Raw genomic sequence first — 25,294 nt, 5'->3', positions numbered from 1 at the left:
AGAGGTCACTTTTGCCCCTCCAAATTTCTAGCTAGGTAAATATTTTGAGTCAGGATCAAATGTTGGATCACCCGAATTCATCAAGGATAGACCTGTTGATGGCTGTTTCTGTGACAGCTAATCGTGGCGAAACCTTCAAGCGCAGATTCTGCATACCTCTGATTACTGAATGCTGGGAACAAGCCGATGATGGCTGCCTACTTATGAGCTTCCCAGGGACCCTTCCTGAAGACAGAATGATGGGCTAGACAAATCTTTGATCTAATTCAGCAAGGCAATTCGTATGTTCGTACGTTGTCAATTTAATAGATATAATTATGTAAATATACATGTTTAATATTCATTTCCCCCATATTTGCTTACATTTGCGTTTGCCTGATACCCTGCGATTATATTCCTGTCAATGACATATGGCCTGATGTTTTTTCTCGCTCAGCAAACTGACTTGTTCAGGGAGAGAGAATTTAGCTCAAATGCGTGTTTTCTCATGGGCCATTTTATTCCAAGTTTTTGAATGCACTTGATTCTTTCTCATCTGGCAAAGTTTTTGTGTGCTTGAAGACATTTCAGAAAACTTGCCTATTGCTCTGTTTTGACTTAAACTGAGAGCACACCATTCTTTTTCTCAGCTACACTGGGTGCCATTGCCATCCAGTTTCCAGGCCCAGTTAAATCAGGGGTGTTGGACTTCAACCCCCTCTAGACCCAGGTGGCATGGTCAATGATCATGGATGATAGGAGATGTAGGTCAACATAATCTGGAGAGTCATAGCTTCTTCATTTCTGCCTATGTATCTGTGGCTCTTTTTGTGGAATCAGACTTAGCTTCTGTACAGTTACTGGTGTGTGTAATGGCGGGGGTTTAAATTCTTCCAAATCTAAGTGTGATCTTAGGTGAGGAGGTGATCTTCTGACTTCCCCCTCCTCTTCATTTAGATGTGTTCAGATACATCATTTTCTGTAAAAAGAAATTTTCAGAATCTCCTCCTGCAAGTTTTTGTGTGTGTGTGAGCAGGATTTAGAGCATCCTTGGGAAATGCCCCCATACACCAAGCAGTGAAAATTCCAGGGGTTGAATTTGTAGTTTCATTGTAATTCTCTGGAGGCTTATGGTGTTTTTTGTTATACATGGTTTACACATGCACACAGAGAGATGAACACATGTCTAAATACAGCTTAACTCCAACAGATGTCCCAAAGCTCATGTGATGGGCTGAAATTTGCTTCACCTCACATTCCTATAGGGCAGCGGTGCCCAAACTTTTTTCAAAGAGGGCCAGATTTGATGAAGTGAAGGGCCATGAGGGCCGACCAAAGTAAAGCTGTTGACCCTTTTTTAGGATTGAAGTTGTTTCCCAAAGTTGTTGAGGTGTTTTTTAAGGATTTTATCCCAGGAAATAAGGGGCTGGATTAAACTGACTAGTGGGCCAGATTGGCCCCCCCCCCTCCAAACGGACTTTGGACCTGCCTGCTATAGGGGCACTTCCCTGCCATTCTTTTGCTCCTTTTCACACACATATGATATCACCTCCAGCCTGGAATGCCAAGGAAAATGGCATATCCCTCCATCTTCCAGAAGTGCCTCCAGCTATTTAGTTTCTATGGCAACCCAGTGCCCTTAGCTTATATAACAAATGATTTGTCAAACAGGCCTGGCTGGAGATATTTACAAAGGGCTCATCCACACTTCTCTGTATTCAGAAAGCACAGGTTTTGAACTGTGTTTTCTAGGAATGAGCCCAAGCAGTCCCCCCCCCCCCTTGTCCCACTCGTTTCCTAGGGGAAACCTGCTCTTTAGCTTTAAATCAGGGCAAACATGAATCTGGAGAAACCCCCATTGGAATTTGCTCCAGTTGAGCATTAAAGCTCTGCTTTCACCAGGGAAAAGCAGCAGGGCGCGCTAATTAGGATGAACCCTAATTTGAACATCTTAACAAACCTCCTGTTCTTCAAAGGCAAGTTTCATAACACTTTAGGGCGGCACAAGCAGTAGTGGGGGGGGGCACAGGGTTGCTCGGAGCACACAATTGTTAGGGGTGCAAAATTTCAGCAACTGTTGCTGGGCTCCATTGAAAACTGCTTCTCCATGCAAAGCAGAAAGTGACCTCTCCAGCCAACAGAATGACTTTTATTTTCTTATCTCTGCAGCTGCAATCTCCTTAGTGATACAGGTGTCTGTTTTCCTTCCACCCAGCTAGGCCACTGCATGTTTCAGTGGGTAGACAAGTGATCAGTGACCCTATATGCCTCATATACTTCCTCTCCTCTCCTACAGTGCAGTCGCTGTTGAGGAGAATAAGCTACTGGCTATCGTAGCTGCCAAGTTCTCCCTTTTTTAAAGGGAAATTCCCTTATGCTGAATAGGCTTCCTCACGAGAAAAGGGAAAACTTGGCAGCTATGCTGGCTATTGAGAACTGAAATGGGTGATCACTGGAGGGGGGTGGACTTCATAGGGAAGCCCAATTCTCACTGCAGTGAGAGAGGGCAGGTGGCGGTGGTAGTGGCAGGTGCAGTGGTGAGTTCTGTAGAACCCTGCTGCTGTGCCCCTGTCTGTGAGATATTAATTCTAGAGCTTTCTGGAGTACAGCACCACAGCTCTGAAGCTGCCTCACACATGTTCTACCTCTGCCAGATATCTCCAAAGCCCAGATGATTTGGCGATATATGGCAGAGGTAGAGCATGTGTGAGGCAGCTTCAGAGCTGTGGTGCTGTACTCCAGAAAGGACATGATTTTCACTGGTGAAGCAAGGGGGCGGGGTTGCAACTAATCTTTCCCTCAGCTATTGCCTCACTCCCCAGCTGCTCACTCTGTTGCTTTGGCCAATATTCTGTTGGGAGCCTCCCATAGTGGCTGGGGAAACCCAGCCAGATGGGCGGGGTATAAATAATATATTATCATTATTAATTTTATTATTATTAAGCACCCGCTTGGCCCCTGTTCTTTTCTCACTGGAAATTGTGTCATTCCACACAATGGATGCAAAAATATGTGGTTTCACCCTTAAAGTCTCGCCAAGCCATTTTTTTCTGTGAAGTTGTTACCATTTTTTTAAAAAAAAAAATAGTTTGGGTTGGTGTTTTTGTGATATTTTAACTATGTAATGGATTTGAATTGTGTATTGTTGATAAAACAGCAGCCTCATTTAGAGACGGCAAGGAAGACCCCTCCTACACTTTGTCCCACGGCGAGTTTCAGAGCACATGTGAGGGTTCAACAGGAATGCTTGTATTTACTGGCGCTGCGCACTGAGTGAATTTTGTCATTCAACAAAATTAAATGACTCCGTACGCTGATAGGTATGCCAAAACTGCAAATCCTATCACTTGAAAGGTGGGGAAGCATGAGTTTCACTATTACTGCAGTCATTATGAAGTGCAACAAGAAATCATGACATATATTCTTAAAATAGATTGGGGTGATTTATTTTAGTTTGCCATACACACATCATGAATGGTGCTTGTAATCTTTATTTTAAAACATTCCTTGACACTGTTTCAAGTGCATTTTTTATACTTTATATGATTATTATTATATTCCAAAGAAGTCTCTATATTGTACTTGTTCAGTCAGCAGTCCAGTTGTATTAATAATAGTAATTTTCATTGCTCTGTGTACTCAGTTCTTTTCTCTGTGCCATTGTGTGAATCCACATGACTTTTGCATGTTGTTTGGCATTGCAACATCCCTATAGTAAGCTGGCTTTTTTCACTTTTGGTCCAGTGGAGACCCAAATAGTCTTAACCGTGGGGTTTTGCTGGCTGCGTTGCTTTTTTGCCTTTGGAGAATTTCTCTGAGCTTCCGCTTGCTGCAGTATTATCCAATAGTATTAGTGCTGCTTTATGCATAGGGAGAGGCTAAGTAGAACAAGTCACCGACTCTCCATATTTGCCTGTGGAAGCAAAAGCAAAAACAAAAGAAAACAGCTGGTTTGTCAGTGTGTCTAAAGTGGCTCAAATCAAGAACATCTGCATGAGCAGCCTGTGGCAATGCTGGGTTGCTGACCCATTTATTTCCCCCACAAACATATGCTCTTTTGCTCTGCAACTGATATCAGAGCTCTCACTGCCTGCTAAATGGAAAGAATTCAGCCCTCAGAGCTGCCAGTTGCTACTGCACTCTGCATTTTTAGACATTTTGCTGATTGTACTTTTTTCTTTCTCAGTGGATGCTCGCTTGTCCCGGCTCAGTGATTTTCAGACTACGTTCCTCCAAATTCTAGGGTTGTTCATCTTGAAGTTCAGAAATGGTGGACTGGCTTCCCTGAAAGTTAGCTTTGTGTCTAGCGGTCCTGACATTGCCCTACATCAGGCTTCCTCAACCTTGGCCCTCCAGATGTTTTTGGCCTACAACTCCCATGATCCCTAGCTAGCAGGACCAGTGGTCAGAGATGCTGGGAATTGTAGTCTCAAAACATCTGGAGGGCCAAGGTTGAGGAAGCCTGCTGCGACGAAAGACCCTTGCTTCCGTCTTATTTATTCTACCTCTCACTTATTAACAGAACTAACAGGGATGGTCTGGGGTAAACCGAGCCCCCCCCCCTATTGCTCCCCTTAGCCTTTCTGTATTCCCTCATGCACTCGAGGGTTTTATTCTATTTCCTCTTCTTTTATACAAAAGAGAGTCCTTTTCCAGCACAACCGTGGCCAGGTACCTATTAACAGTTCAGGGCTGTATCTGAGACTATCCCTTGTGTCCGCAGTATAGGGAGTTCTGCCTCTAAGAATCCCTTTCTGTAAAAGCTTGCCGCTTCCCTGAGGTAACTTTATGACACCCTGGGTCTGTCTGCCTGGCTCGCCCTCTTGGTGCACCCCAAAGATACAAACTAACAGTTCCACTCTTGAAGGAAATGTTGTCCTTTTAATGGGTGTCCTCATGAATGGTAATAACCTTGTTACTCATGTACTAGTAATAACCTTGTTACTCATGTCTTCTTTACAACCATCTCACACTTCCGCTCCGCAGCACCCTCTCAACTGACCAAAGGGCTTTCCCTTATCTTTAAACATTCAGCCATTCCCCTCCCCTCATGGAATGTCCAGTCAGTCGACACGGAGTCTGAGTTAACCCTTGATGGGTCGGGTTGATAAAGCTATAACAAACAGCGTAAAAACGCCACACCTGCCCTACATTATAGCAGGGTGCTGCATGCATACCAGGACAGATTCAATAATATGGCAGGGCCCCAAAGAACTGGTCAGGTTTCTCATGGGACAGAGAATGCACCACACAACCCTCTTCAATTCACATGGGTTTGAAAGCAGAAGCAGAGAAGTTCCTCAGATGTTGAGCCCAGATATCATTCCCAGGATGCAGATGCAAGTCATTGTTCTAGTCCAGGCATCCCCAAACTGTGGCCCTCTAGATGTTTTGGACTACAATTCCCATCATCCCTGGCCACTGGTCCTGTTAGCTAGGGATCATGGGAGTTGTAGGCCAAAACATCTGGAGGGCCACAGTTTGGGGGTGCCTGTTCTAGTCCAAACAGTTTTCTTTGTCTTACTGACATTAGAGTTGCCCCCAACATTTTATCCCAAACACCTGAAGCCAAAACCTCAAGTGCAAGTGAGTTGATTTTGTTAAAATTTGTATACCACCTTTTATCCGAAGATCATAGGGCAGTTTACAAAATAAATATATGAAAACTGAACACAAAATACAGAACAAAACACAAAATCAAACAAATATCCCACTTCTGAGCAGAATGATGGACACCGTTAAGAGGGGTGTGTGGTATATTTTGCTGAAACTCTTGGGTTCCCCTCTGACATCTCCCACTAAAAAGAACCAGCAAATGAGGCTTGCCACTGCCAGTCAGAATATGCAATCTTCCATTAGATGCACAAAGATTTTGACCTGCTTTAAGGCAGCTTCCTGTGTTCTAGTACTTCAGGATATTGAAAAGAGTCAATAATTAGAACAACAGGCACAAACAGAGCAATAAAATAGCAACTGACAATCCGGAATCCACAGCAAAAGATCTCCTGAAAAACAAAAAAGCTCTTGCATCCCTGTTTGAAAGAAAAGAGGGACAAACAACCCTCTTCTTCATCTGAGAGGTTATTAACAAGAGGACTAACTGCTGAAAGCAAATATGCAGATCAGGGCCAAGTACACAAATAATTCTGGGAGAGAAAGGGGTCTCATTTTGTTTGACATATTTTAACACATGGCTGCTTTTGCTCTTTGTGATCAGGAGGTTGCCCATCGTTTGAATTAAAGGTAACCAACATTGTTGATCGCTTAATATCAAACTCCATGCTCTTAGATGTTATTTTGAAGCCTCTTACTTATGCGTCAGCATGTCCTAGCTATTACTCAGGCGCCTCCAATGTACAAGGAATGGATGGACTTTAAATGAGTAAATCTTGAAACAGAAACTGATGCTTGCCTATGTTAGACACCAAAGCAAATACTCTGCTCTGTCTTCCTAGACACTTTCTATCAAATCATTTGCTGTGCACTCAAAAATCTCATTCGCCAGATGGGTCAATTGCAATTTTGTTTTTCTGTTTGCTGGCTGAACTGAGGAAATAGTTTCTTCTCAATTTATAGTCCCTGTTATAGATAAAAGAAAGTTATTGCCTATGAGACTGTCCATATCTGCATCATATATATCATTAAAATAGGCTATGGAATTTGGAAGCCATAGTTTGGTCAGGTTCCTCATCTTTAAAGGTGAAGAAAATCTGGAGAGCCTTTTCCAGCCATTTTTAATGCCTCCCCCCTATAGTTAGTGTTGGTGCTGACCTTTAAAGCCCTAAATGGCCTCGGTCCAGTATACCTGAAGGAGCATTTCCATCCCCATCATTCTGCCCAGACACTGAGGTCCAGCATTGAACACCTTCTGGCAGTTCCCTCACTGCGAGAATTGAGGTTACAAGGAACCAGGCAGAGGGCCTTCTCGGTAGTGGCACCCGCCCTGTGGAATGCCCTCCCACCAGATGTCAAAGAGAAAAACACTCCCAGACTTTTAGAGGACATCTGAAGGCATCCCTGTTTAGGGTAGCTTTTAATGTTTAACAGACCAATGTATTTTAATATTTTGTTGGAAGCTGCCCAGAGTGGCAGGGAAACCAATCCAGATGGGTGGGGTATAAATAATAAATTATTATTACCGGTATTATTATTATTATTATTATTATTATTATTATTATTATTAACAAACACTTCTGAGGTGCAGGGGGAGTGACTTCAAGTGCTGGTCTTTGGGATTAGTTATAAATGCATATTTATAGGGGTCAAGATATCACCCAGTTGCTCCCCAACTCTGCACTGCCAAACTGCCAACCTATGAGGGTAATGGGTATCGTATGGTGGGGCCCTGAGGCTTGTTCCTTACCCTGTTCAACTCAGTCACATGACTTATCAATCTGGGGTAAGTTAAACTAGCAGGAAGGGTGGTGTAATTCAATTATAGAACCCTGTTCTGCATCTAACACACTTAGGCCATCTCAGCCAGAAACTACTGCTGAACCAAGTTTGGCTCTGGTGTAACTTAGCATCACTTTAACTTTCATTGGCTTGTTTTAAGACAGATTATTGTGTATGGGATTGTTCCCTGGGTGCAGGTAAAGGGGGGGGGGAGCAAAACAAAGACCAATGGGCTAGGAGTGAGGAGTCCCCCCCCCCCCGGTGCATAACTGGGAGTCTATGACTTTGCCCAACTAGCAAAGGAGAGAGAAACCAGAGCTTCTAAGGCAGCAGTATAGTTCCAGAACTGCATTTGCAAGGACCACCATTTGCAAGCCACTGAAGAAGAGAACTGAACCAAAACCTGAGGGGTTTTATCTACGTTTCTTAGCACTACCAAGTTGAATTTCCATTGTGTATATTGCATATTATTTATCTTGCTTAGTAGTGTGCCTCTCGTGGCTTTCTGCTGCTGTTTCAGTGCATTAGCATTTTTATAAAATTACATGCTTATGTCTACTGTACATAAATAGTTCACATAACCGGCTTGATTACATTCATGTGGCGAGTAGCAAAAAGAAAAAAGAAAAAAGCACTAGTCTATATTGCCTCCTTTTCCTTTATACTGGTGTTTCTAGGATGTTGATGCCGGCACTTGCCAGGAGTCATGTTACATAGGCAAGGATTGAAGCTGCCCTGAATGTGCCTGTCTGAATCCTCATTCTCTAAAGCTAATCCTGTCTTTTGTGGAGCATAAGCCCACATTAAAGGGCTGCCATATGGCAGGAGATCAAAGACCTGCAGTAACCTTGGGATTTCTGCTCCTTGGGTGAGCTGGGTTTGAGGAGTTGTGCGTGTTTTGAGATAGACCCCTGAATAACCTTCCTGCAGGGTGATTAATACAGTGGCAGAAGCAGGTGACTTGAGGGATGCTATGATTTTGCCTTGAACAGAATGATTCTATGCCCCCTGTTCTTTTTTTTCCTTTTCCCTGCTTTAAAAGGAGGTGAAAGGATGATCAGAATCCAAAATAGTGGAACAAGAGAAGAAAGGAAAAATTAGGGACATTGAAACCCTGCCAATCAGTAAATGAAATAGCTAAATCAGGCCCAAGCAGCTTGTGACTTACTGTGGTCTAGTTGACCTACCTAGCTCTACCATCTAACTATCTATTGCAGCCTATGGCTTCTTACACTCACGACAGACTCTCCCAAGTGTCCCAATTTTCCTGGGACAGTACCAGATTTACAGAAGCTGCCCCAGTTTCTGATTTGATCCCAGACTCTCTTGCTTTTCCTTAGGACATTCCTATTTTCATTACAGAAATGTTGGAGGGTATGGAGTTATGTGACCGCACCAAGCCATCGAGATAAGTAACTATGCAACCTTTAGAAGGCATGTGAAGGCAGCCCCGTATAAGGAAGTTTTGAAATGTTTGATGTTTTATTATGTTTTCATATCTGTTGGAAGCCACTCAGAGTGACTGGGGCAACCCAGCCAGAAGGGTGGGGTAAAAATAATAAAGTTGTTGTTGTTGTTGTTGTTGTTATGGAATAGGACATCCCTATTTTGATTGGATAAATGTTGAAGGGTATGTCACTAGGGGGAGAGGGAGCAAAGCCAGAGCATTCTGCTCATTTATGGAAAGCCATTAATCATGGGTTTCTGTGACATGCATACCGGCCCAGCACAGGAAATACTGAACTAAAATGACTTTGCATAACACAGTTTCATATGATCCTTCCTCCAACCCCCAGGTTATGGTCCCAGGTAGATAATCGGAACAGGAGGTTTATAGAGCTGCAGGAAGGCTATTTTTAGTTTGGTTATTCACATGTTGTGCATGGACCCTCTTATATGATTGCTAGGCTGCATTCCGCTTGCAGACCAGAGTTAAATCAGCTGCCGTTTCCCTTCCCTCCCAAGGCCATACAGTAATTGCCTGAGAGTTTCTCCCTCTTTATATCCTGTTTATTTTATATATTGGTTCTCGTTCATTTCCCAAGCCATTTCCAGGTCAGCTTTCCTGCTCTTGGCACTATGTGCTAGCTCCTTTCCACAGGGACATCGGCACGCGCATTAGTCACAATGCAGTCTATGGGATTTAATTGCCTCAGATGCAACTTAGTCTTGCAAAACTAATCTGGCTTTACCCAGATTAACCTGTTTACATTAATATCTAAAGCCCTGCGGAATTGAATGGCGGCGTTACTACTTGCACTTTAGCCGTGTCTCTTTGTTCCGGCTGGATTTCTGAGGAAATTAGACATTAGCTTCAGGACGTAATGACAGAAGCACGGCAACCGGGGGTGGTACGGAATGTTTTCTTTCTTATTGTGGCTATTAATTCATATATTCCAGCAGAGTGAGTGCTCTCATCTCTGATGTGCGAATTTAGGAATGGAAATAAAGCTCATCATCTACAAATTTAAATGCTTGGCTTTTAAATGTTGTAGCCGAGTGCATAGTAATCAGGCTATCTGTTAATACCTGATGACAGCTTTCCCTGCCAGATGTTTCAGACTACAACTCTGATCAGCCCTGACCAGCTGGGGCTGATGGGAACTATAGTCCAAAACACTTGGGAAGCACCAGGTTAGGGAAGGCAGCTTTAGGAAGCTGGTAACTCGTATGGTCTCTCCAAATTCAGAGGCAATGTCCTGTGCTGGTCCAGCTCCACATTCTTCCTACCCTTGAGGGGCTCTCCACCATTTGGATGGGTGCATTGGAGTTCTCTTCTCTGGGTGGCCCCCCTGCTGACAGATGCCACCAGATCAAAATGAGACTGGGCAAAGGAACTGTTCCACCTCATCCAAATCCACCATGGCGGATCGGGGGTTTGGATTGCTCTGCCCAGTAATCTCTGGCCCTCTCTGAATTGTGAGTGCATTTGTCACAAGGATTCAAACCTGATTAGCCCATGATTTAAAAACCTAACAATTTCCCCACCCTCCTGGAAGCATCTGTGTCCTTCGCACCTCTGTGCATCACTCCCTCCTGGGTCAGGTTCCTGCTTTAATTTGGAGAAATTCCTCATAAGGAGTTTGTGCTGGATGCAAACAAGCAATAGCATCAGCTATAAAAAGCCTCACTATGTTTCATTACATTAAGAACAATTGCATTTCATGAATGCCCCCAGCAATGGAGGGGGGAATAGATGCATAGCTGCCAAGTTATCCCTTTTTTAAAGGGATTTTCCCTTATGCTGAATAGGCTTCCTCGCAAGAAAAGGGAAAACTTGGCAGCTATGAATAGATGGAGGCAACTTATTGGACCCAAGGAAGAAGAAGAAGAAAATCCAGGAACATTCTGCAAAATACAAAGAGCACTTTGGTTTGTTTCTCCTGTCCAGGTTAGTTATGCACTAAAGAAAAGGGGCAGTTAAAGACTGAAGAGCCACCATAAATCATTCTGAAGTCAAACTGTTATTAGATATGTCAAAAACTGAAGCTCTCTGAGTTGATAAAAGGGGACACCTCAGATGTTGTTTTCTTTGAAGCTATTATTTTCCACTTTCCTGCTATTTTAGACCAGGTAAATTTTCAGACAAATAATGACGAAGGCAGACTTTTGGTATATATGTCCTAAAAGTATGTGTGTTCTAGAAAAGCATTTGTGTAATTTAATTGGTGACTAACTAAAATATTCTGTTTCATCCTTTTATACTACAGTACTGAGAATGTTCATTCAGAAGTAAGTCCCACTGAGTTCAGTGGGGCTTCTTCCCAAGTAATTGTGCATAAAGTTGCAGCCTTTATTTAATGCTTGGATTCTGATTGAGGTCATTTAATGAAAAATGATTTATAGTCACCAGAATAATGCACTGGATGTGCCCTGGGGGGTGTTCCTGCCCCATATAATAATGGTTGTTGTTTTTTGAACAGGCAACAGCCCACTCCATCTCCAATGCCATAGCACAGGCATCCCCAAACTGCGGCCCTCCATATGTTTTGGCCTAAAATTCCCATGATCCCTAGCTAACAGGACCAGTGGTCAGGGATGATGGGAATTGTAGTCCAAAACATCTGGAGGGCCGAAGTTTGGGGATGCCTGCCATAGCATAAGCTGCTTCTGAAATTTCTTCCATTTCAGAAGTGGTTAGTGGAGACCACATAGCTTAAAAAATATATTCGTATTAAATTGTGTAAACCAGTACCCCATCCTGGAAGGAAATGGTTACATAAAATTGTAAGCACTAGCAAAAATAATTGGTGCTATGTACAAATGAGACCCATTTTACGGGTCATACCCTCCATTATTAATTTTTTGAGGAAGAAAAGAAAATGCAGTGTGGATGTTGAAATATATACAATTACTTTTAAGGACGTGACTATTATTTATTCCGGCAGTATTGGCTCATGTGATTAGCATCATGTGATGGGAAGAGTGAGGCTGACAGTCACACCATTGTATTCTTGCTGCCCCCATCCCCTGTGTATTGAAAAATAACACACGGAGCCTGCTGTATACACTTAGGCTCCCCATGCAACTCGGAACTCGGACCGTACTGGGATCTAAATGACTTGAGTAGTCTACAGACACACAGAAGGCTCTTGACTTCTCCCTCCCATCCCAATTTGTGGATAGTAGCTAAGTGGAGGCCACAGAGTGTGGCTCTGCATTCTCCCTGATGCAATTGTTAGAAAAATGATGGATAATCAAGGGGATAGTGTGTCAATCAGTGGGCCACTACTAGTGAAGAGTGGGCCATGACCATAGATGTGGGTGGAGTAGGTAGAGTTCCAATGTATCTCCAGAAATGGTGTAAAAGAAAAGGTAAAGGTAATGGACCCCTGGATGATTAAGTCCAGTCAAAGGCGACTATGGGGTTGTGGCGTTCATCTCGCTTTCAGGCCGAGGGAGCCAGCGTTTGTCCATAGACTGCTTTCTGCGTCATGTGGCCATAATGACTAAACCACTTCTGGCACAACGGAACACTGTGACAGAAAACACTGGAACACTGTGACAGTGCACGGAAATGTCGTTTACCTTCCAGCTGCAGCGATACCTATTTATCTACTTGCACTGGTGTGCTTTCGAACTGCTAGGTTGGCAGGAGCTGGGACAGAGCAATGGGAGCTCACCCCGCCGTGGGGATTTGAACCGCCAACCTTCTGACTGGCAAGCCCAGGAGGCTCAGTGGTTTAGAGCACAGCACCATCCGCGTCCCTAGAACTGGTGTATCATATATCGAAGCCTGCATGGGCCTCCTCAGGCCATACCCATAATACATCTGCTTGCTTGGGTGGCTTTGCTCTTAAACATCTCACAGCCCATTCATTGTTCACCTGTTAAGTGGTGGTGGTGGTGGTCTGTTTGAAAACTTGCATCACAAGCACATGCACACTGAATCATCAACCGTATGGCATGCAGCTATGGCAGTGGAGTGGCCCAGAAACCAGCTCTGCTACCACGGCCACCCTCAGTTGGGTGGAGGACTACCTTCCTAGCGTGAGTAGAGCACTGTTCCACAGCTGAAGTGGCAGCAGTCACAACTGTGGAGGCAGGGCTGAAAGGCAGTGAGGCTATAATTGAAACCATGGCTTCCATAATGTGAGGGGTGAGAATAAGCAAAGGAGGAGGTGGTGGTGGGTGCCATCTGGAGTGAACAGAGAGTCCTGACAGGGGGCGCATCACACCAAATGACTTCTACAATAGGAAACTCAGAGGGCCCTGGAGTCCATAAGTGGGGTGAAATGAAAGCTCCTGAATCAAACCTGCAAGCTTGATGTGCACCATGCTCTAACCCAGGCTTCCTCAAACTCAGCTGTCCAGGTGTTTTTGTCCTACAACTCCCTGTTGAATGGTTTAAGTTAAGTTTTAAGGTTCATTATTGTTTCACAAGATGTGTATCTCTTTAAAAGCCAGAAGTAAATGTCATGACCTAGTTTTGCAGCTGTGTGGCAGTACAGCAGGTGATGTTAAGTTTTTTTTTAATTGAGCTGTGTCAGCAATTGGGTATAGTATATAAGGAGCATTGTGTACCTCTCTCAGTACCATGGTGGGTGGGTCACTGAATGGGGCATGGTTTGTAGTGTTAATGTAACTTCTGTTATTTTCTATAATTAACCCAAGCTGAAGATTTATTTTGCATTCTCTTAATTATGCGCAGAACATGTAGTCTTCTCAGCATGCTTTCTGCAGCACAGTTAAAAGGTAAAGGGACCCCTGACCATTAGGTCCAGTCGTGACCGACTCTGGGGTTGCGGCGCTCATCTCGTGTTATTGGCCGAGGGAGCCGACGAACAGCTTCCAGGTCATGTGGCCAGCATGACAAAGCTGCTTCTGAAGCGAACCAGAGCAGCACACGGAAACACCATTTACCTTCCCACTGTAGCGGTACCTATTTATCTGCTTGCACTTTGACGTGTTTTCCAACTACAGCACAGTCACTCAGTTTAAATTTCATAACACTCCCATGATCCCTAGCTAGCAGGGATGATGGGTATTGTAGTCTCGAAACATCTGGAGGGCCGAGTTTGAGGAAGCCTGCTCTAACCGAATGAACTAACTGGCGCTTCTTGGGAACACAGAAAGAACAAAGGATTTATCACAGAGAAATGGAGGAGAGGGGAAAGTGATGGGAGGAATGAATGGTCCAGAGAAAAATAAGAGAAGCAAAATGATTATTCCAAGGGTAGTCTTCTTCCTGCTTACCTGACGTGGGACTGGCGAGTAATAGTGGTGAGCATAGCATAAGTGATGGTCGGATAGCTAACCAGAGAACAGTTTGTCATCTAGCTCCCCTAAATTCAAGCCCAAGAGTCCACCAAGCTCCCCTAAATTCAAGCCCAAGAGTCCACCACTTAGGAAACTGAGTGAACCTCTGCCTGTTCTAGGATCAGCCTGGTATCCTGAAAACCCTTGGTGGTTCTAGGGATGGCAAAGTGGTTATAAATCAGAACCCTATTCTGCAACTTGGGTTGGATGGGTAAAGAGACAGTGAAGCAACAGAGTCATGCTCTTGAGTACCCTTAAAGCAAAAAAAAAGGGTCAGAAACTGCTTTGATGTGCCCCTTCACCAGAACCCTTTCAAAGTATGCCAGAAAATGGGTTGACTGGCTGTCCGTTGTTCTTTTGTCAGGGCAAAGCTGTTGGAATGAATTCATTGAGGTCAAAGAGAGAGAGAAAGCTTTCAAACCATTCTTCCTTTTTGCTTCAAAACATTAGCAGCAGGCTCGTGGGAGCACTACTGGGTCCCACCGAAAATAGCAGAAAGGGTGAAAAAATGTGAAAACTTGATAATAGCAACACCTTTGTTGACATTATCTTTCTTCTATTTTACCACCATTGAAACATAAAATGCTAACCCTTGGATGCAGAAAAGCACTTGAGACGATCATTTTGTTATAAGTTGTACAGGATCTCTTACTGCTTCAGAGTTTGGACACTGTCTTCAAAAAATCAAGAACAAAAAAATGGTATATTTTACTGAAGAAAAGTTTATGAAGAGAAAGGAACAGAGGTAGCTCAGACACATTTTTTCAGTGGCTGTTTTATAACTGGAGTATAAAAAGTACTGTACCTTCAAAGACAAAGGGTTCTCGGAATCTACAAACCTAAGGCCTGGTGATTGCTCTTTCTCTCTCCTCCTCTCCCCTATTTAGGTTTTCCATTAGCAGCTACCTGGGCGATTTTAGCATATTTGGGCATTTGCAGCAATGGAATATAGCATAGATTTTATTACTCTGTCAGATTTCACACCTTAGGCTTTGAGCTAAAAAAATCACACAAATTTGACACCATTCACCTTTCCCCGGAATGGCAGATATCCCTTTAGCCCCTGTAGAGAACTGAGGACTTAATACTGCCAACATTTTGTTCTGATCTGGGAAAACTCTTGGTGGGAAAACGGCACAAACTGAACGTTAAGCAGAATATCAGGATTTATCTTAAATTTATCTTAAAGTCTTTCTTTTGCCTACTCCTTCTTGTGTCTTTTTAGCCTATCCCCATGTGTCAGAAAGTGTCTAATATCACATATGAATGAGTTCCACATGTTGAAAGGGCCAACCAGGGTGCACCACTGACCCCCTCCCCACATAATTTTGTGCAGCTGGAAAAGACTATGCACTGTATATTCCTGTGTATAAGACTACTTTTTAACCCAGAAAAATCTTCTCAAAAGTTGGGGGTTGTCTTATACGCCAGGTCATATTTCTTATACGGTGAGTATATCCCAAATTCTATATTTTAACTGGAAAAGTTGGGGGTCGTCTTATACGCCGGAATATACGGTACATGGAAAATGAGGGGCATAGCATTTAAAATCCAGAAGACAGAAGTACCGTAATGTCAAAGTGTGGAATCTCCTATTACATGGACAGAATTTTTGAGTTTTACTAAGGACAAAAAAAAATCATAATCTATAACAGGCTTTCCCAAACTTGGGTCTCCAGCTGTCATCCCTAGCCAGCAGAACCAATGGTCAGGAATTATGGGAATTGTTGTTCAAAAACAGTGGGAGACCAAAGTTTGGGAAACACTGGTCTAGAATAAATCCATAGGTCATTTTAGTGCTCAGGACCATAGAAAGAGTTTACTTTAAACAGAGACATCTACTTCTGACACTCCTCATTAGTATTACTGAACTATATCACAGTTAGTGACCAACAAGTGGGACCCACAATGGAAGGTTTGGGTGTGGAGTTCTGCTCTTCAAGTTATTATCCTGCCAACTGTGCTGTTTTCCAGGATCTTCCACTTCAACCCCCCTGCTTTTGTGACCTTATATTGCCAAGCACCTCCTTTTCTATACAACTCCATGTATGAACATTGTATCCTTAGAGAGGTGTGGAGAGACCAGTGAGTGCCGTTCTCTGGCCCTTCCCGGTTTGTATCGCAGCTGAGCTGAGCTCAAAGCCACCATGCTTATCAATCACTCATACAGTTTCAGTACAATATCCAATGACCGTTGGTAGGGAAGGAATTTGTAAGCTCACACTAATAATGCTCTAGTTACAGGTAGTAGCCGTGTTGGTCTGCTGTAGTCGAAACAAAATAAAATAAAAATCCCTTCCAGTAGCACCTTAGAGACCAACTAAGTTTGTCATTGGTATGAGCTTTTGTGTTGTATCTGTGCATGCACACGAAAGCTCATAACAATGACAAACTTAGTTGGTCTCTAAGGTGCTACTGGAAAGATTTTTTTAAAAAAGAAAAGAAAAGAAAAGAAAAAAATGTTTCAACTAATAATGCTCATCTGTGCTTGGAGTCATTGGGACAATTCCCTGTTTCTAAAGAGCTAATCCCTTTCAAACATCTCTTGAAAGATGTATGTTTGAAAGATTTGATGGATTTCTGTATTTTAATGTTTTGTTGGAAGCCGCCCAGAGTGGCTGGGGGAACCTGGCCAGATGGGCGGGGTATAAATATTATTATTATTATTATTATTATTATTATTATTATTATTATTATATGTATGTATCTTTCAAACATACATGTATGTATACATACATGTATGGATGGATCACATACAAGCTATGTGATCTTGCGACTTTGCTTACCTCCTTTTTTTAGCCTAACCTAAGGACAAAACTTAGCCCTGCCAGGGAACTTGCCTTTGTCGTATTTCTGATAGTCTGACAAATTAATGGGGGTTGCTTTCAGTTCAGGAGGCCCATCCTGGCAAAAGTTGGACAGTTCCTACCCTTGAGCAGTGAATTGCTTTCCCTCACCAACCAACCAAACAAGCCTGCACCATGATGAAATATGATATTACATGTAATGCATATTTTCCTTTCCTTCTTTTCATTTTCTTTTACAGCTGCATTCCAATTCTGACAAAGGCGATGGATCAGTCAAATACATCCTTACAGGTGAAGGGGCTGGGACTATCTTTACTATTGACGACACGACGGGAGACATCCATTCAACCAAAAGCCTAGACCGAGAAAAGAAAACCCACTATGTGCTGCATGCGCAAGCCATCGACAGACGGACAAACAAGCCACTTGAACCTGAATCGGAGTTTATCATTAAAGTACAAGACATCAATGACAACGCACCAAAATTCACAGATGGACCTTACATCGTTACCGTGCCAGAGATGTCTGATATGGGTAAGGAGAATAAATGGGGATCTGTGTTACTGTGCTCTTGATTCTGTGGGCTTTCTCCTGTCATTGAGCAGGTGGTTTTGCTTGCTTTTTTGAGATACCTAGAGCAATGTGCTTGCAATGGTGTGCATTAGTTCCTTTGTGCTGTTTGTGACATAAGGGTCATTTGGAAGGCGCTACATATTACCCATCATCTTCTTAGAAGCTTGTCGGCTCCTTTAGATTCCTTTACTGGCAAGGATCCCATGTTTTGTTGCAGCTACAAAGCAGGCAGAACATGAGAGGCTGTTGTCACCACTGCATCTCCATGCTCTCTCCTTCTCCCCTCTGCTTAATGCCCCTTGATCCCTGGCATCTCTACTTAAACGGGCTGTAGGTAGCAGAACAGGGGGGAAACAGTCACACCTTAGAGCAGGAGTCAGCAAACCTTTTCATCATGGGACCGGTCCACTGTCCCTCAGACCTTGGTGGGGGGCTGGACTATAGTTTGAAAAATATAAATACCCTGCAAACCGGTCCCGCAGCTGCCTCCAGACTTGGAGCAGGAACACACTCTGTGTGTGCTCAGGAGTATGTCTCGGCACTGCCCGCTCACCGGCATTGTTGACGAGTAGCAGCCACTCCATTGGCCCATCCCCGTGGAGCTCCCAGGTGGTGTGCACCAGGCACTGTGGCCTGTTGTCCGAGGCCAGGTCAGCAGGCAGGCCGCGTATGTGGAGTGCTGGACAGGCGGTGCATAGCTCACCCTCCAGCTGCTCCAGCGCGGTCGCTGAGCTCGCCAGCAGCAGCAGTGCCAAGCCAGGTGCCAGGTACAGGGCTAGCAGGCGCGCCAAGCTCCAGCTGAAGCCCTGCGACACACCCGGCAGGATGCCCATGGCACGGCCCAGACCTGCCTCCCGCCCACCGGCCTCTCCGTCTGTGGCCGCGCTGGGTTTACCTCAGCTGTGGGCGGCGAGGCTTCAGATTGGCTGCAGGAACTTCCTGCAGCCAATCCGAAGCCGTGTCAGTATCGCCGCCTGCCCAGAAGCCGTGCCAGCATTTCAGAAGTCAGTTCCCGCACGGTGAGATGTCCGCAGCTTGTGGGGACTGACCGGGGTGGCGGCAGGGTTCACAGCCAGATTTATGAGCCTGGGGGGGCCGTATCCAGCCCCCGGGCCTTAGTTTGCTGACCCCTGCCTACGAGAGTAGCTGTCAGTAGACAGAAGAGAGCTAGACTGGCCCAATAAAGTCAGTATTTTCTGCTTGCTGCATAGTAGTGAGGAGCAACAGGGAGGGAAGTGGCGTTGCTGGTCTTCCCGCAGAAAGCAGTTCTGGAATTTAATCCTGCCTGGTCTCAGGTTTTCCTGCTTGCCTGATGGTGAAAGGGTTGATGAGGGTGGCCCTTCATAGAGAACCATTAGAAGCCCACAAACCTCCCAAGGGCATTTATGCAATGTACCTGATTGGCTCATTATTTCTTTCTATCTGTTTTAGGAGCAAGGGGCTGTCTGGCCAAGGTTGGTTAGTTTTAAATGTAGCTGAAAGAGCTCCTTGGGAGACTATCAGAGTGAACTGAATTGCTGGCCTCTCATAAGCATTTTGATTATATGCATGTGAGAGAGATGCCTACATACACCTTGATGGTTTGTCATCACTCTGAATGACAATGATGGTAACGATGATGATTGTTCATGCTAATGCGTCTGTTGTGGCAGACAACATCAACATTTGTTTATGCCTGGTAGGGAGGAAAGAGAAATGTGAATGGTATGGTAATGTCATAAAAGATAAAACTTGCTATGAGCAAGGAAATTGCTGAGCTTGTTCATTTCCACATAAGGTGTGTACAATGGCCCAATTAGTTTGCAGGTGTCCTGTTGTGTAGACGAACCAAGTTAGCTTTATCAAGCTGTGCAGCAAGTGCAGATGAAGATATCCGCTATGCAGATAATTGAGATTTTTTTTTAAAAAAAATCCTGGGGTGGCTTGCTTTGTTATTCTTTGTTTTTGCATCAAGTGATAATAAGCTCAGTGGTATCTCAGTTTCCGAACGTAATCTGTTCTGGAAAACCGTTGGAGTTCCGAAACATTCGAAAACCAAGGCACAAATAGTGGTCTGCAAATTTAATGGAGAAAATTGAAGAAAAAACTCTCGGCGGAAGCCATTCGACTTCTGGGGTGCGTTTGAAAATGGAATCATTTACTTCCGGGTTTTCGGCATTCGAAAACCAAAACGTTCAACTTCCAAGATGTTAGAAAACCGAGGTACCACTGTATTTGCCTAACATTAGAGCAGATATAATAAAATGTACAGTGGAACCTCGGTTTACGAATGCAGTCCATTCCACGGAGGTGTTCGTAAACGGAGGCATTTGCTCCCCGAAGGCAGTGCCAATAGAGCACTTCTGCGCACGCGCACGCTGCGCAGATCACTTCAGCTTATGCGTGAGGTGCACAGAAGCAATCTGCGCATCCGGTGGCGCGGAACCCAGATGTAAACACTTCCGGGTCCGCAGCGTTCGTAAACGGAGGCGTTCATAAACAGAGGTAGGTGTAAACCGAGGTTCCACTGTATGTTCAAATGGTTGCCTATGACCACCCAAAGCCACGCAGAAAACACTTGGATTATCAATAGCCAAGCAGAACAGGTTCTCAAGGCACAGAAGGGAAGCATCATCATCATTATTAAATATTATCATTATCATTATCATTATCATTATCATTATTATTATTATTATTATTTTACTTTCTATACCACTTCATTTTTTAAAGAAAAAAGTATCAAAGCTGTTTACAACAGTTAAAAAAAAATCAAATAAAACTTTACTGAAGAAAGTCCACTATAAAGTATACATTCAAAGCAACATAACTAACCCGAAACTTAAACGTTTCAAAATAAAACATTGCTAAAGGGAGTCAAATATAAAAGGCACATTTAAAACAGCACAACTGGCAAGAAAATAAAATCTTAAGCATAGAACGCATCTGCTGCTGTTGCTGCCAATCCTGGCAATGCTGGTTCAAGGCAGGCGGCAGCTGTGGAAGCTCAGGCTCAATGACCTGGGTCTGCACTAAGACACAGGCAAGATGTCCTCTGGCCTCTTCGACAGACTCAGCTTTTGTAGCAGAAGTCAATCAGGGTCCTGTCCTCCAAGCTAGGTGGAGAAAGGCCTGGAAGCTAGGGGGCAGGTCTTCCAGGACTCACAGCGAACATGAGAACATAAGAAGAGACTTCTGGATTAGAACAGTGGTCCATCTTGCCCGGCATTCTGTTCTCAAACTGGCCAATCAAATGCCTGTGTGAAGGACAAAGGCAGTAACAGAAGAACACTCTGTCCACCTGTGATTCCTAGCACCTGGTATTAAGAGGCATATTGCCTCTGGAAACGGATGTAGAAAATAGCCATCATGCCTAGGAGTAATATATACAGTCGTACCTCGGGTTACGACCACCTCGGTTTGCGAACAGTTCGGGTTACGAACTGCGCAACCCCGGAAGTGTTTTCGCCGCGCGCGCGCGATCGCGCGATCTGCACATGCGCAAAGCGCGAAAATCGCAAAAATCGCGCTTTGCGCATGCGCAAAATGGCGGCGCCCATCGCGTTCGGGTTACGAACTATTCGGGTTACGAACTGCGATCCGGAACGGATCGCGTTCGTAACCCGAGGTATTACTGTATATATAGTAAAGGTAAAGGGACCCCTGACCATTAGGTCCAGTCGTGACCGACTCTGGGGTTGCGCGCTCATCTCGCATTATTGGCCGAGGGAGCCAGCGTATAGCTTCCAGGTCATGTGGCCAGCATGACAAAGCCGCCTCTGGCAAACCAGAGCAGCACACGGAAACGCCGTTTACCTTCCCGCTGTAGCGGTTCCTATTTATCTACTTGCATTTTGACGTGCTTTCGAACTGCTAGGTTGGCAGGAGCTGGGACCAAGCAACGGGAGCTCACCCCGTCACAGGGATTCGAACCGCCGACCTTCTGATCAGCAAGCCCTAGGCTCAGTGGTTTAACCCACAGAGCCACCTGGGTCCCTACTGTATATATATATATATATATATATATATATATATATATATATATATATATAAACACACATTTTTATTGAATTCAAATTTAAAAAGAATTACATAATTATTACAACGGATACATTTCCCTGCCAGTCTCCCTTTCCAGAGTGCGGATTTGCCTCTAATAAGACATAACTTATTTTCAGCTCCATGTTTTCACAATCATTGATAAAGTAATTAATTTGAAAGTGTCATTCCACAGTCTTCCATGCATTCTTGATGGGTGAAAGCCATATCCAATGAATTGCACGTACCAAATAAAATCAAACCATATTGCATAGAAGGAAGCATTCCCCTTCCCTCTACCTAGAGGTAACAAACTTGAATGGATCACCCAGCAGCCATCTAATTTTGAAATTATTTGTTTTCTCTTCCAGTAAATTCTGAAAGGAAGAGGGAAATTACTCCCTAGGTGAGCAGTATACAGGGCAATAGAGGACATAGAGCATGCTGCCTCCGTGTCTTCAATCTGGCCTGATCCTCAGACACAAAGGCAGTCATTTGTTGGCTTATTAAAGAATTTACTGGTCAGATATTCTGCGGGCATAGTTTGAAATCTAAGCTTAGTAAATGCATATGTAACCGAGGGTGGGGGGAGGTTAATTCCTAGAGATAAGCAGTTCTTTTATGGCCGGATTTATTTTTAATATACCAAACTGAGGACTTAGAATTCTTCATATATTTAAAGTCCGTTTTTGGCATTTTCAGCAAAAATTACATCGCTGATCTTATGGTGAGAAATGTCCTGAGATGACATTACAAGGGAAACTGAATAGCCCAACAGTATGCAAGACAGACCTGGCAGTGACATCTATATCCCCATTGATTGTCCAGGTTCAAAAGAGTCTCCAACTGCTATTCCAGCAAGAACACCAAACAGGAGAGATCAGGCTCATTCCACCAGGATATGAATGCCTAATAATAATAATAATAATAATAATAATAATAATAAATAGGTGGCTCCCAACAGAATATTAAAAACATGATAAAGCATCAAACATTAAAAACTTCCCTAAACAGAGCTGCCTTCAGATGTCTTCTAAAAGTCAGATAGTTGTTTATTTCTTTGACATCTGATGGGAGGGCATTCCACAGGGCAGGCGCCACTACCGAGAAGGCCCTCTGCCTGTTTCCTTGTAACCTCAATTCTCGCAGTGAGGGAACTGCCAGAAGATGTTCGGAGCTGGACCTCAGTGGCGGGCTGAATGATGGGGGTGGAGACGCTCCTTCAGGTATACTGGGCCGAGTCCATTTAGGGCTTTAAAGATCAGCACCAACACTTTGAATTGTGCTTGGAAATGTACTGGGAGTCAATGTAGGTCTTTCAGGACCACTGTTATATGGTTTCAGTGGCCACTCCCAGTCAGCAGTCTAGCTGCCGCATTCTGGCTTAATTGTAGTTTCCGGGTCACCTTCAAAGGTAGCTTGCTACTTCATTCTGGCCTTAAAGAACTGGTGTCCCTCTCCTGTCTCGCCTCTTTTCTTGCATTTCTTTCATGGTCAAACCTGGGTTGAAAGAAAATGAAAAGAATATGAATTCAAGACATAAGATATAAAACAATTGAACTGTGAGTGGGGATCCTGTGCCCCTGCTTGAATTCAACCAAAGAAAGATTCGGATTCATTCCACGTGGGATAAATTTCTACAATGATGGGCAGCTAGTGAAAAGGCCTTGTGTCTTGTGCCTGCCAATCTGAATGAACTTAATGATGGACGTTCAAGGGAGGCATATGTCACCAATATCCAGGTCCAGGCATGCCCATATAGGTATAACCAGGTTCCACACCATTTAGGGTTTTAATGATATCCCCCAGCACTTTAAATTATACCTTGTAATATGCTGGTAACTAGAGTTAAACGTGCAGAAGAGGTGTTAGTAACCATTTAGCTGTATAGTATTTGGCACCAGTTGAATCTACCAAAATGTATTTAAAGGCAAACACATGTAGACAGTATTATAGCCTGTCCTTTCCCATGGTGGTACTCACCAGTATGGAGTGCCATCACCTCTTTTTGTTGTTGCCTATGGCAGCCATTTTGTGCTGGTTGTAACTCTCTTACCTTTGGCGATCACTCGTAGCCGAGTAAGATTGTCTTCCATAAACACGGTTTTAACAGTGAGTCCGTAAGTGACTGTGGAGGCCAATTCTGGATCCACATGTCCTTCCACAGCGGGAACATAGGTTTCCGAGTGGGATTTGATCACGGTGAGGGTTTGCTTTTTCATGCAAGACCATTTGCAGGCGTTTACAGTCAACAGCTATCAGTCAGTCAATCACCCATTTCCACCACCCCTCCCCACCCTTTCTCTATATATAAGCATCTGGGGACTTCTATTTCAGTGTATCTGAAGAAGTGTGCATGCACACGAAAGCTCATACCAAAATAAAAAACTTAGTTGGTCTTTAAGGTGCTGCTGGAAGGATTTTTTTTGTTTGTTTCGACTACCAGTTATTCTTATTCTTTATCCTTATCCTTAATTAAATTTATATACCACCCTTCATTCAAAGATTACAAGACGGTTTACAACACAAATACAAAATGACCACATATAAACACAATGAAGTCTGATAAGTAAGTCCAAAAGGAATAATGAAAAGGGTACAAAAAAACCGCTTCCGCTTCCGAGTGGGACTGGGTTGCGCTCGGACCACCAGGTCGCACCCCTGCCTCAGCATGGTGTGGGTTAGCATCCTGCATCACGTTAAGGGTGGCCCGACCACGCCATTCGCCGGAAGGCCAATCAGAGTGCTGTGGGGGCATGGCCTGGCACCAATTTAAACTGTGGCATGACTCTAGAAGCTCCTCTTTCGAGAAAGTGTGGCCATCACATGCGTAAGGGTATTCCGTTAAAGGAATCTGGGGGTGTGGATCTTGTCCGAAGCCCAGGGAGGGGCTAGGGCCATGCCACAACCCCAGGGGGAAACCCAGGGGGCTTGAGTCTATCTGCATCGGCGGAGCTCCCCCTACTGGTGGTTAACCCTTCCAGACTTCCGGCAAGGCAGGCAGGAGTCAGGTACCATTGTTGATACCAATGTCTAAGTCAAGACCGCTCACATTCTGTAACCAATAAAGTTGTGGCCTAAATTTTGCCCATTAACATTAACCTAAATTCTGTGTCCTTGTGTCTTTATTCTCCTGGGGGTGGGTTGATGCACAACATTTATATATTGTAACAACTTTGAAAAGTAGCACAGCATAAAGATGGAGTATTTTCAAGTGTTTCAAATATTCTCTATTCTGGACAGCATTTCGTCGCAACGTTACTCTCGGAGTCATTTATGGCCCACTTTTTGGCCTACTTCCTAAGAGCTTCAATTGGCTATTGCTGTTTTAAAAACACCAAAGATATAAAAGGTAGACTGCTCATACCACTTAGTAGAACTTTATCGGGGAGTGTGGATGCTGAGCAGGAACTTTTTTGAACTGTGAATTAATCCAGGAGATGCAGATCAGGCAGGTTTGTCTCATAATATGGATGCCTAGAATTTCTCCAGCATCTCTTCCTACAAACAAAAACATAAGGAGTGTAAAGAGAGAAGACTGTGTGTTTGGTGGGTGAGAGGACAACTCTGCTATAATCAAAAATGTTAAATCTTCCAAATCTCATACAGAGTCTTAAGTTTAGGACTGAAACAGAGGAATACAAAGTGCCACCAACAGGCTGAGACTTGGGTCACTTGTAATAATGTTCTTTGCTTACAATTTCCTTTTGGACTTCATTTTTCGGCCCTCTGCTGCGTATCTAATTAGTCTAATTGATTTTCCCTTG

At 44.0% G+C, this 25,294-nt stretch overlaps 1 protein-coding gene across 1 annotated transcript in view; it reads left to right on the top strand.

Annotated features, from left to right (window-relative positions):
• CDH18 (cadherin 18) overlaps window positions 1–25,294 on the top strand; it is a 564,188-nt gene that overhangs the window by 416,033 nt on the left and 122,861 nt on the right. The window contains exon 6 of the mRNA XM_035126031.3: window positions 17,180–17,474. Coding sequence (XP_034981922.3) covers window positions 17,180–17,474 — 295 coding nt within the window. The remainder of the gene's footprint in view (window positions 1–17,179; window positions 17,475–25,294) is intronic.

This window comes from Zootoca vivipara, chromosome 8 (genome assembly GCF_965207765.1).
Source record: "Zootoca vivipara chromosome 8, rZooViv2.hap1.1, whole genome shotgun sequence".
Classification (NCBI taxonomy): Eukaryota; Metazoa; Chordata; class Lepidosauria; order Squamata; family Lacertidae; genus Zootoca; species Zootoca vivipara.
The sequence above is the reverse complement of the archived record's forward strand: the minus strand, read 5'-3'. Positions and strand labels throughout refer to the sequence as shown.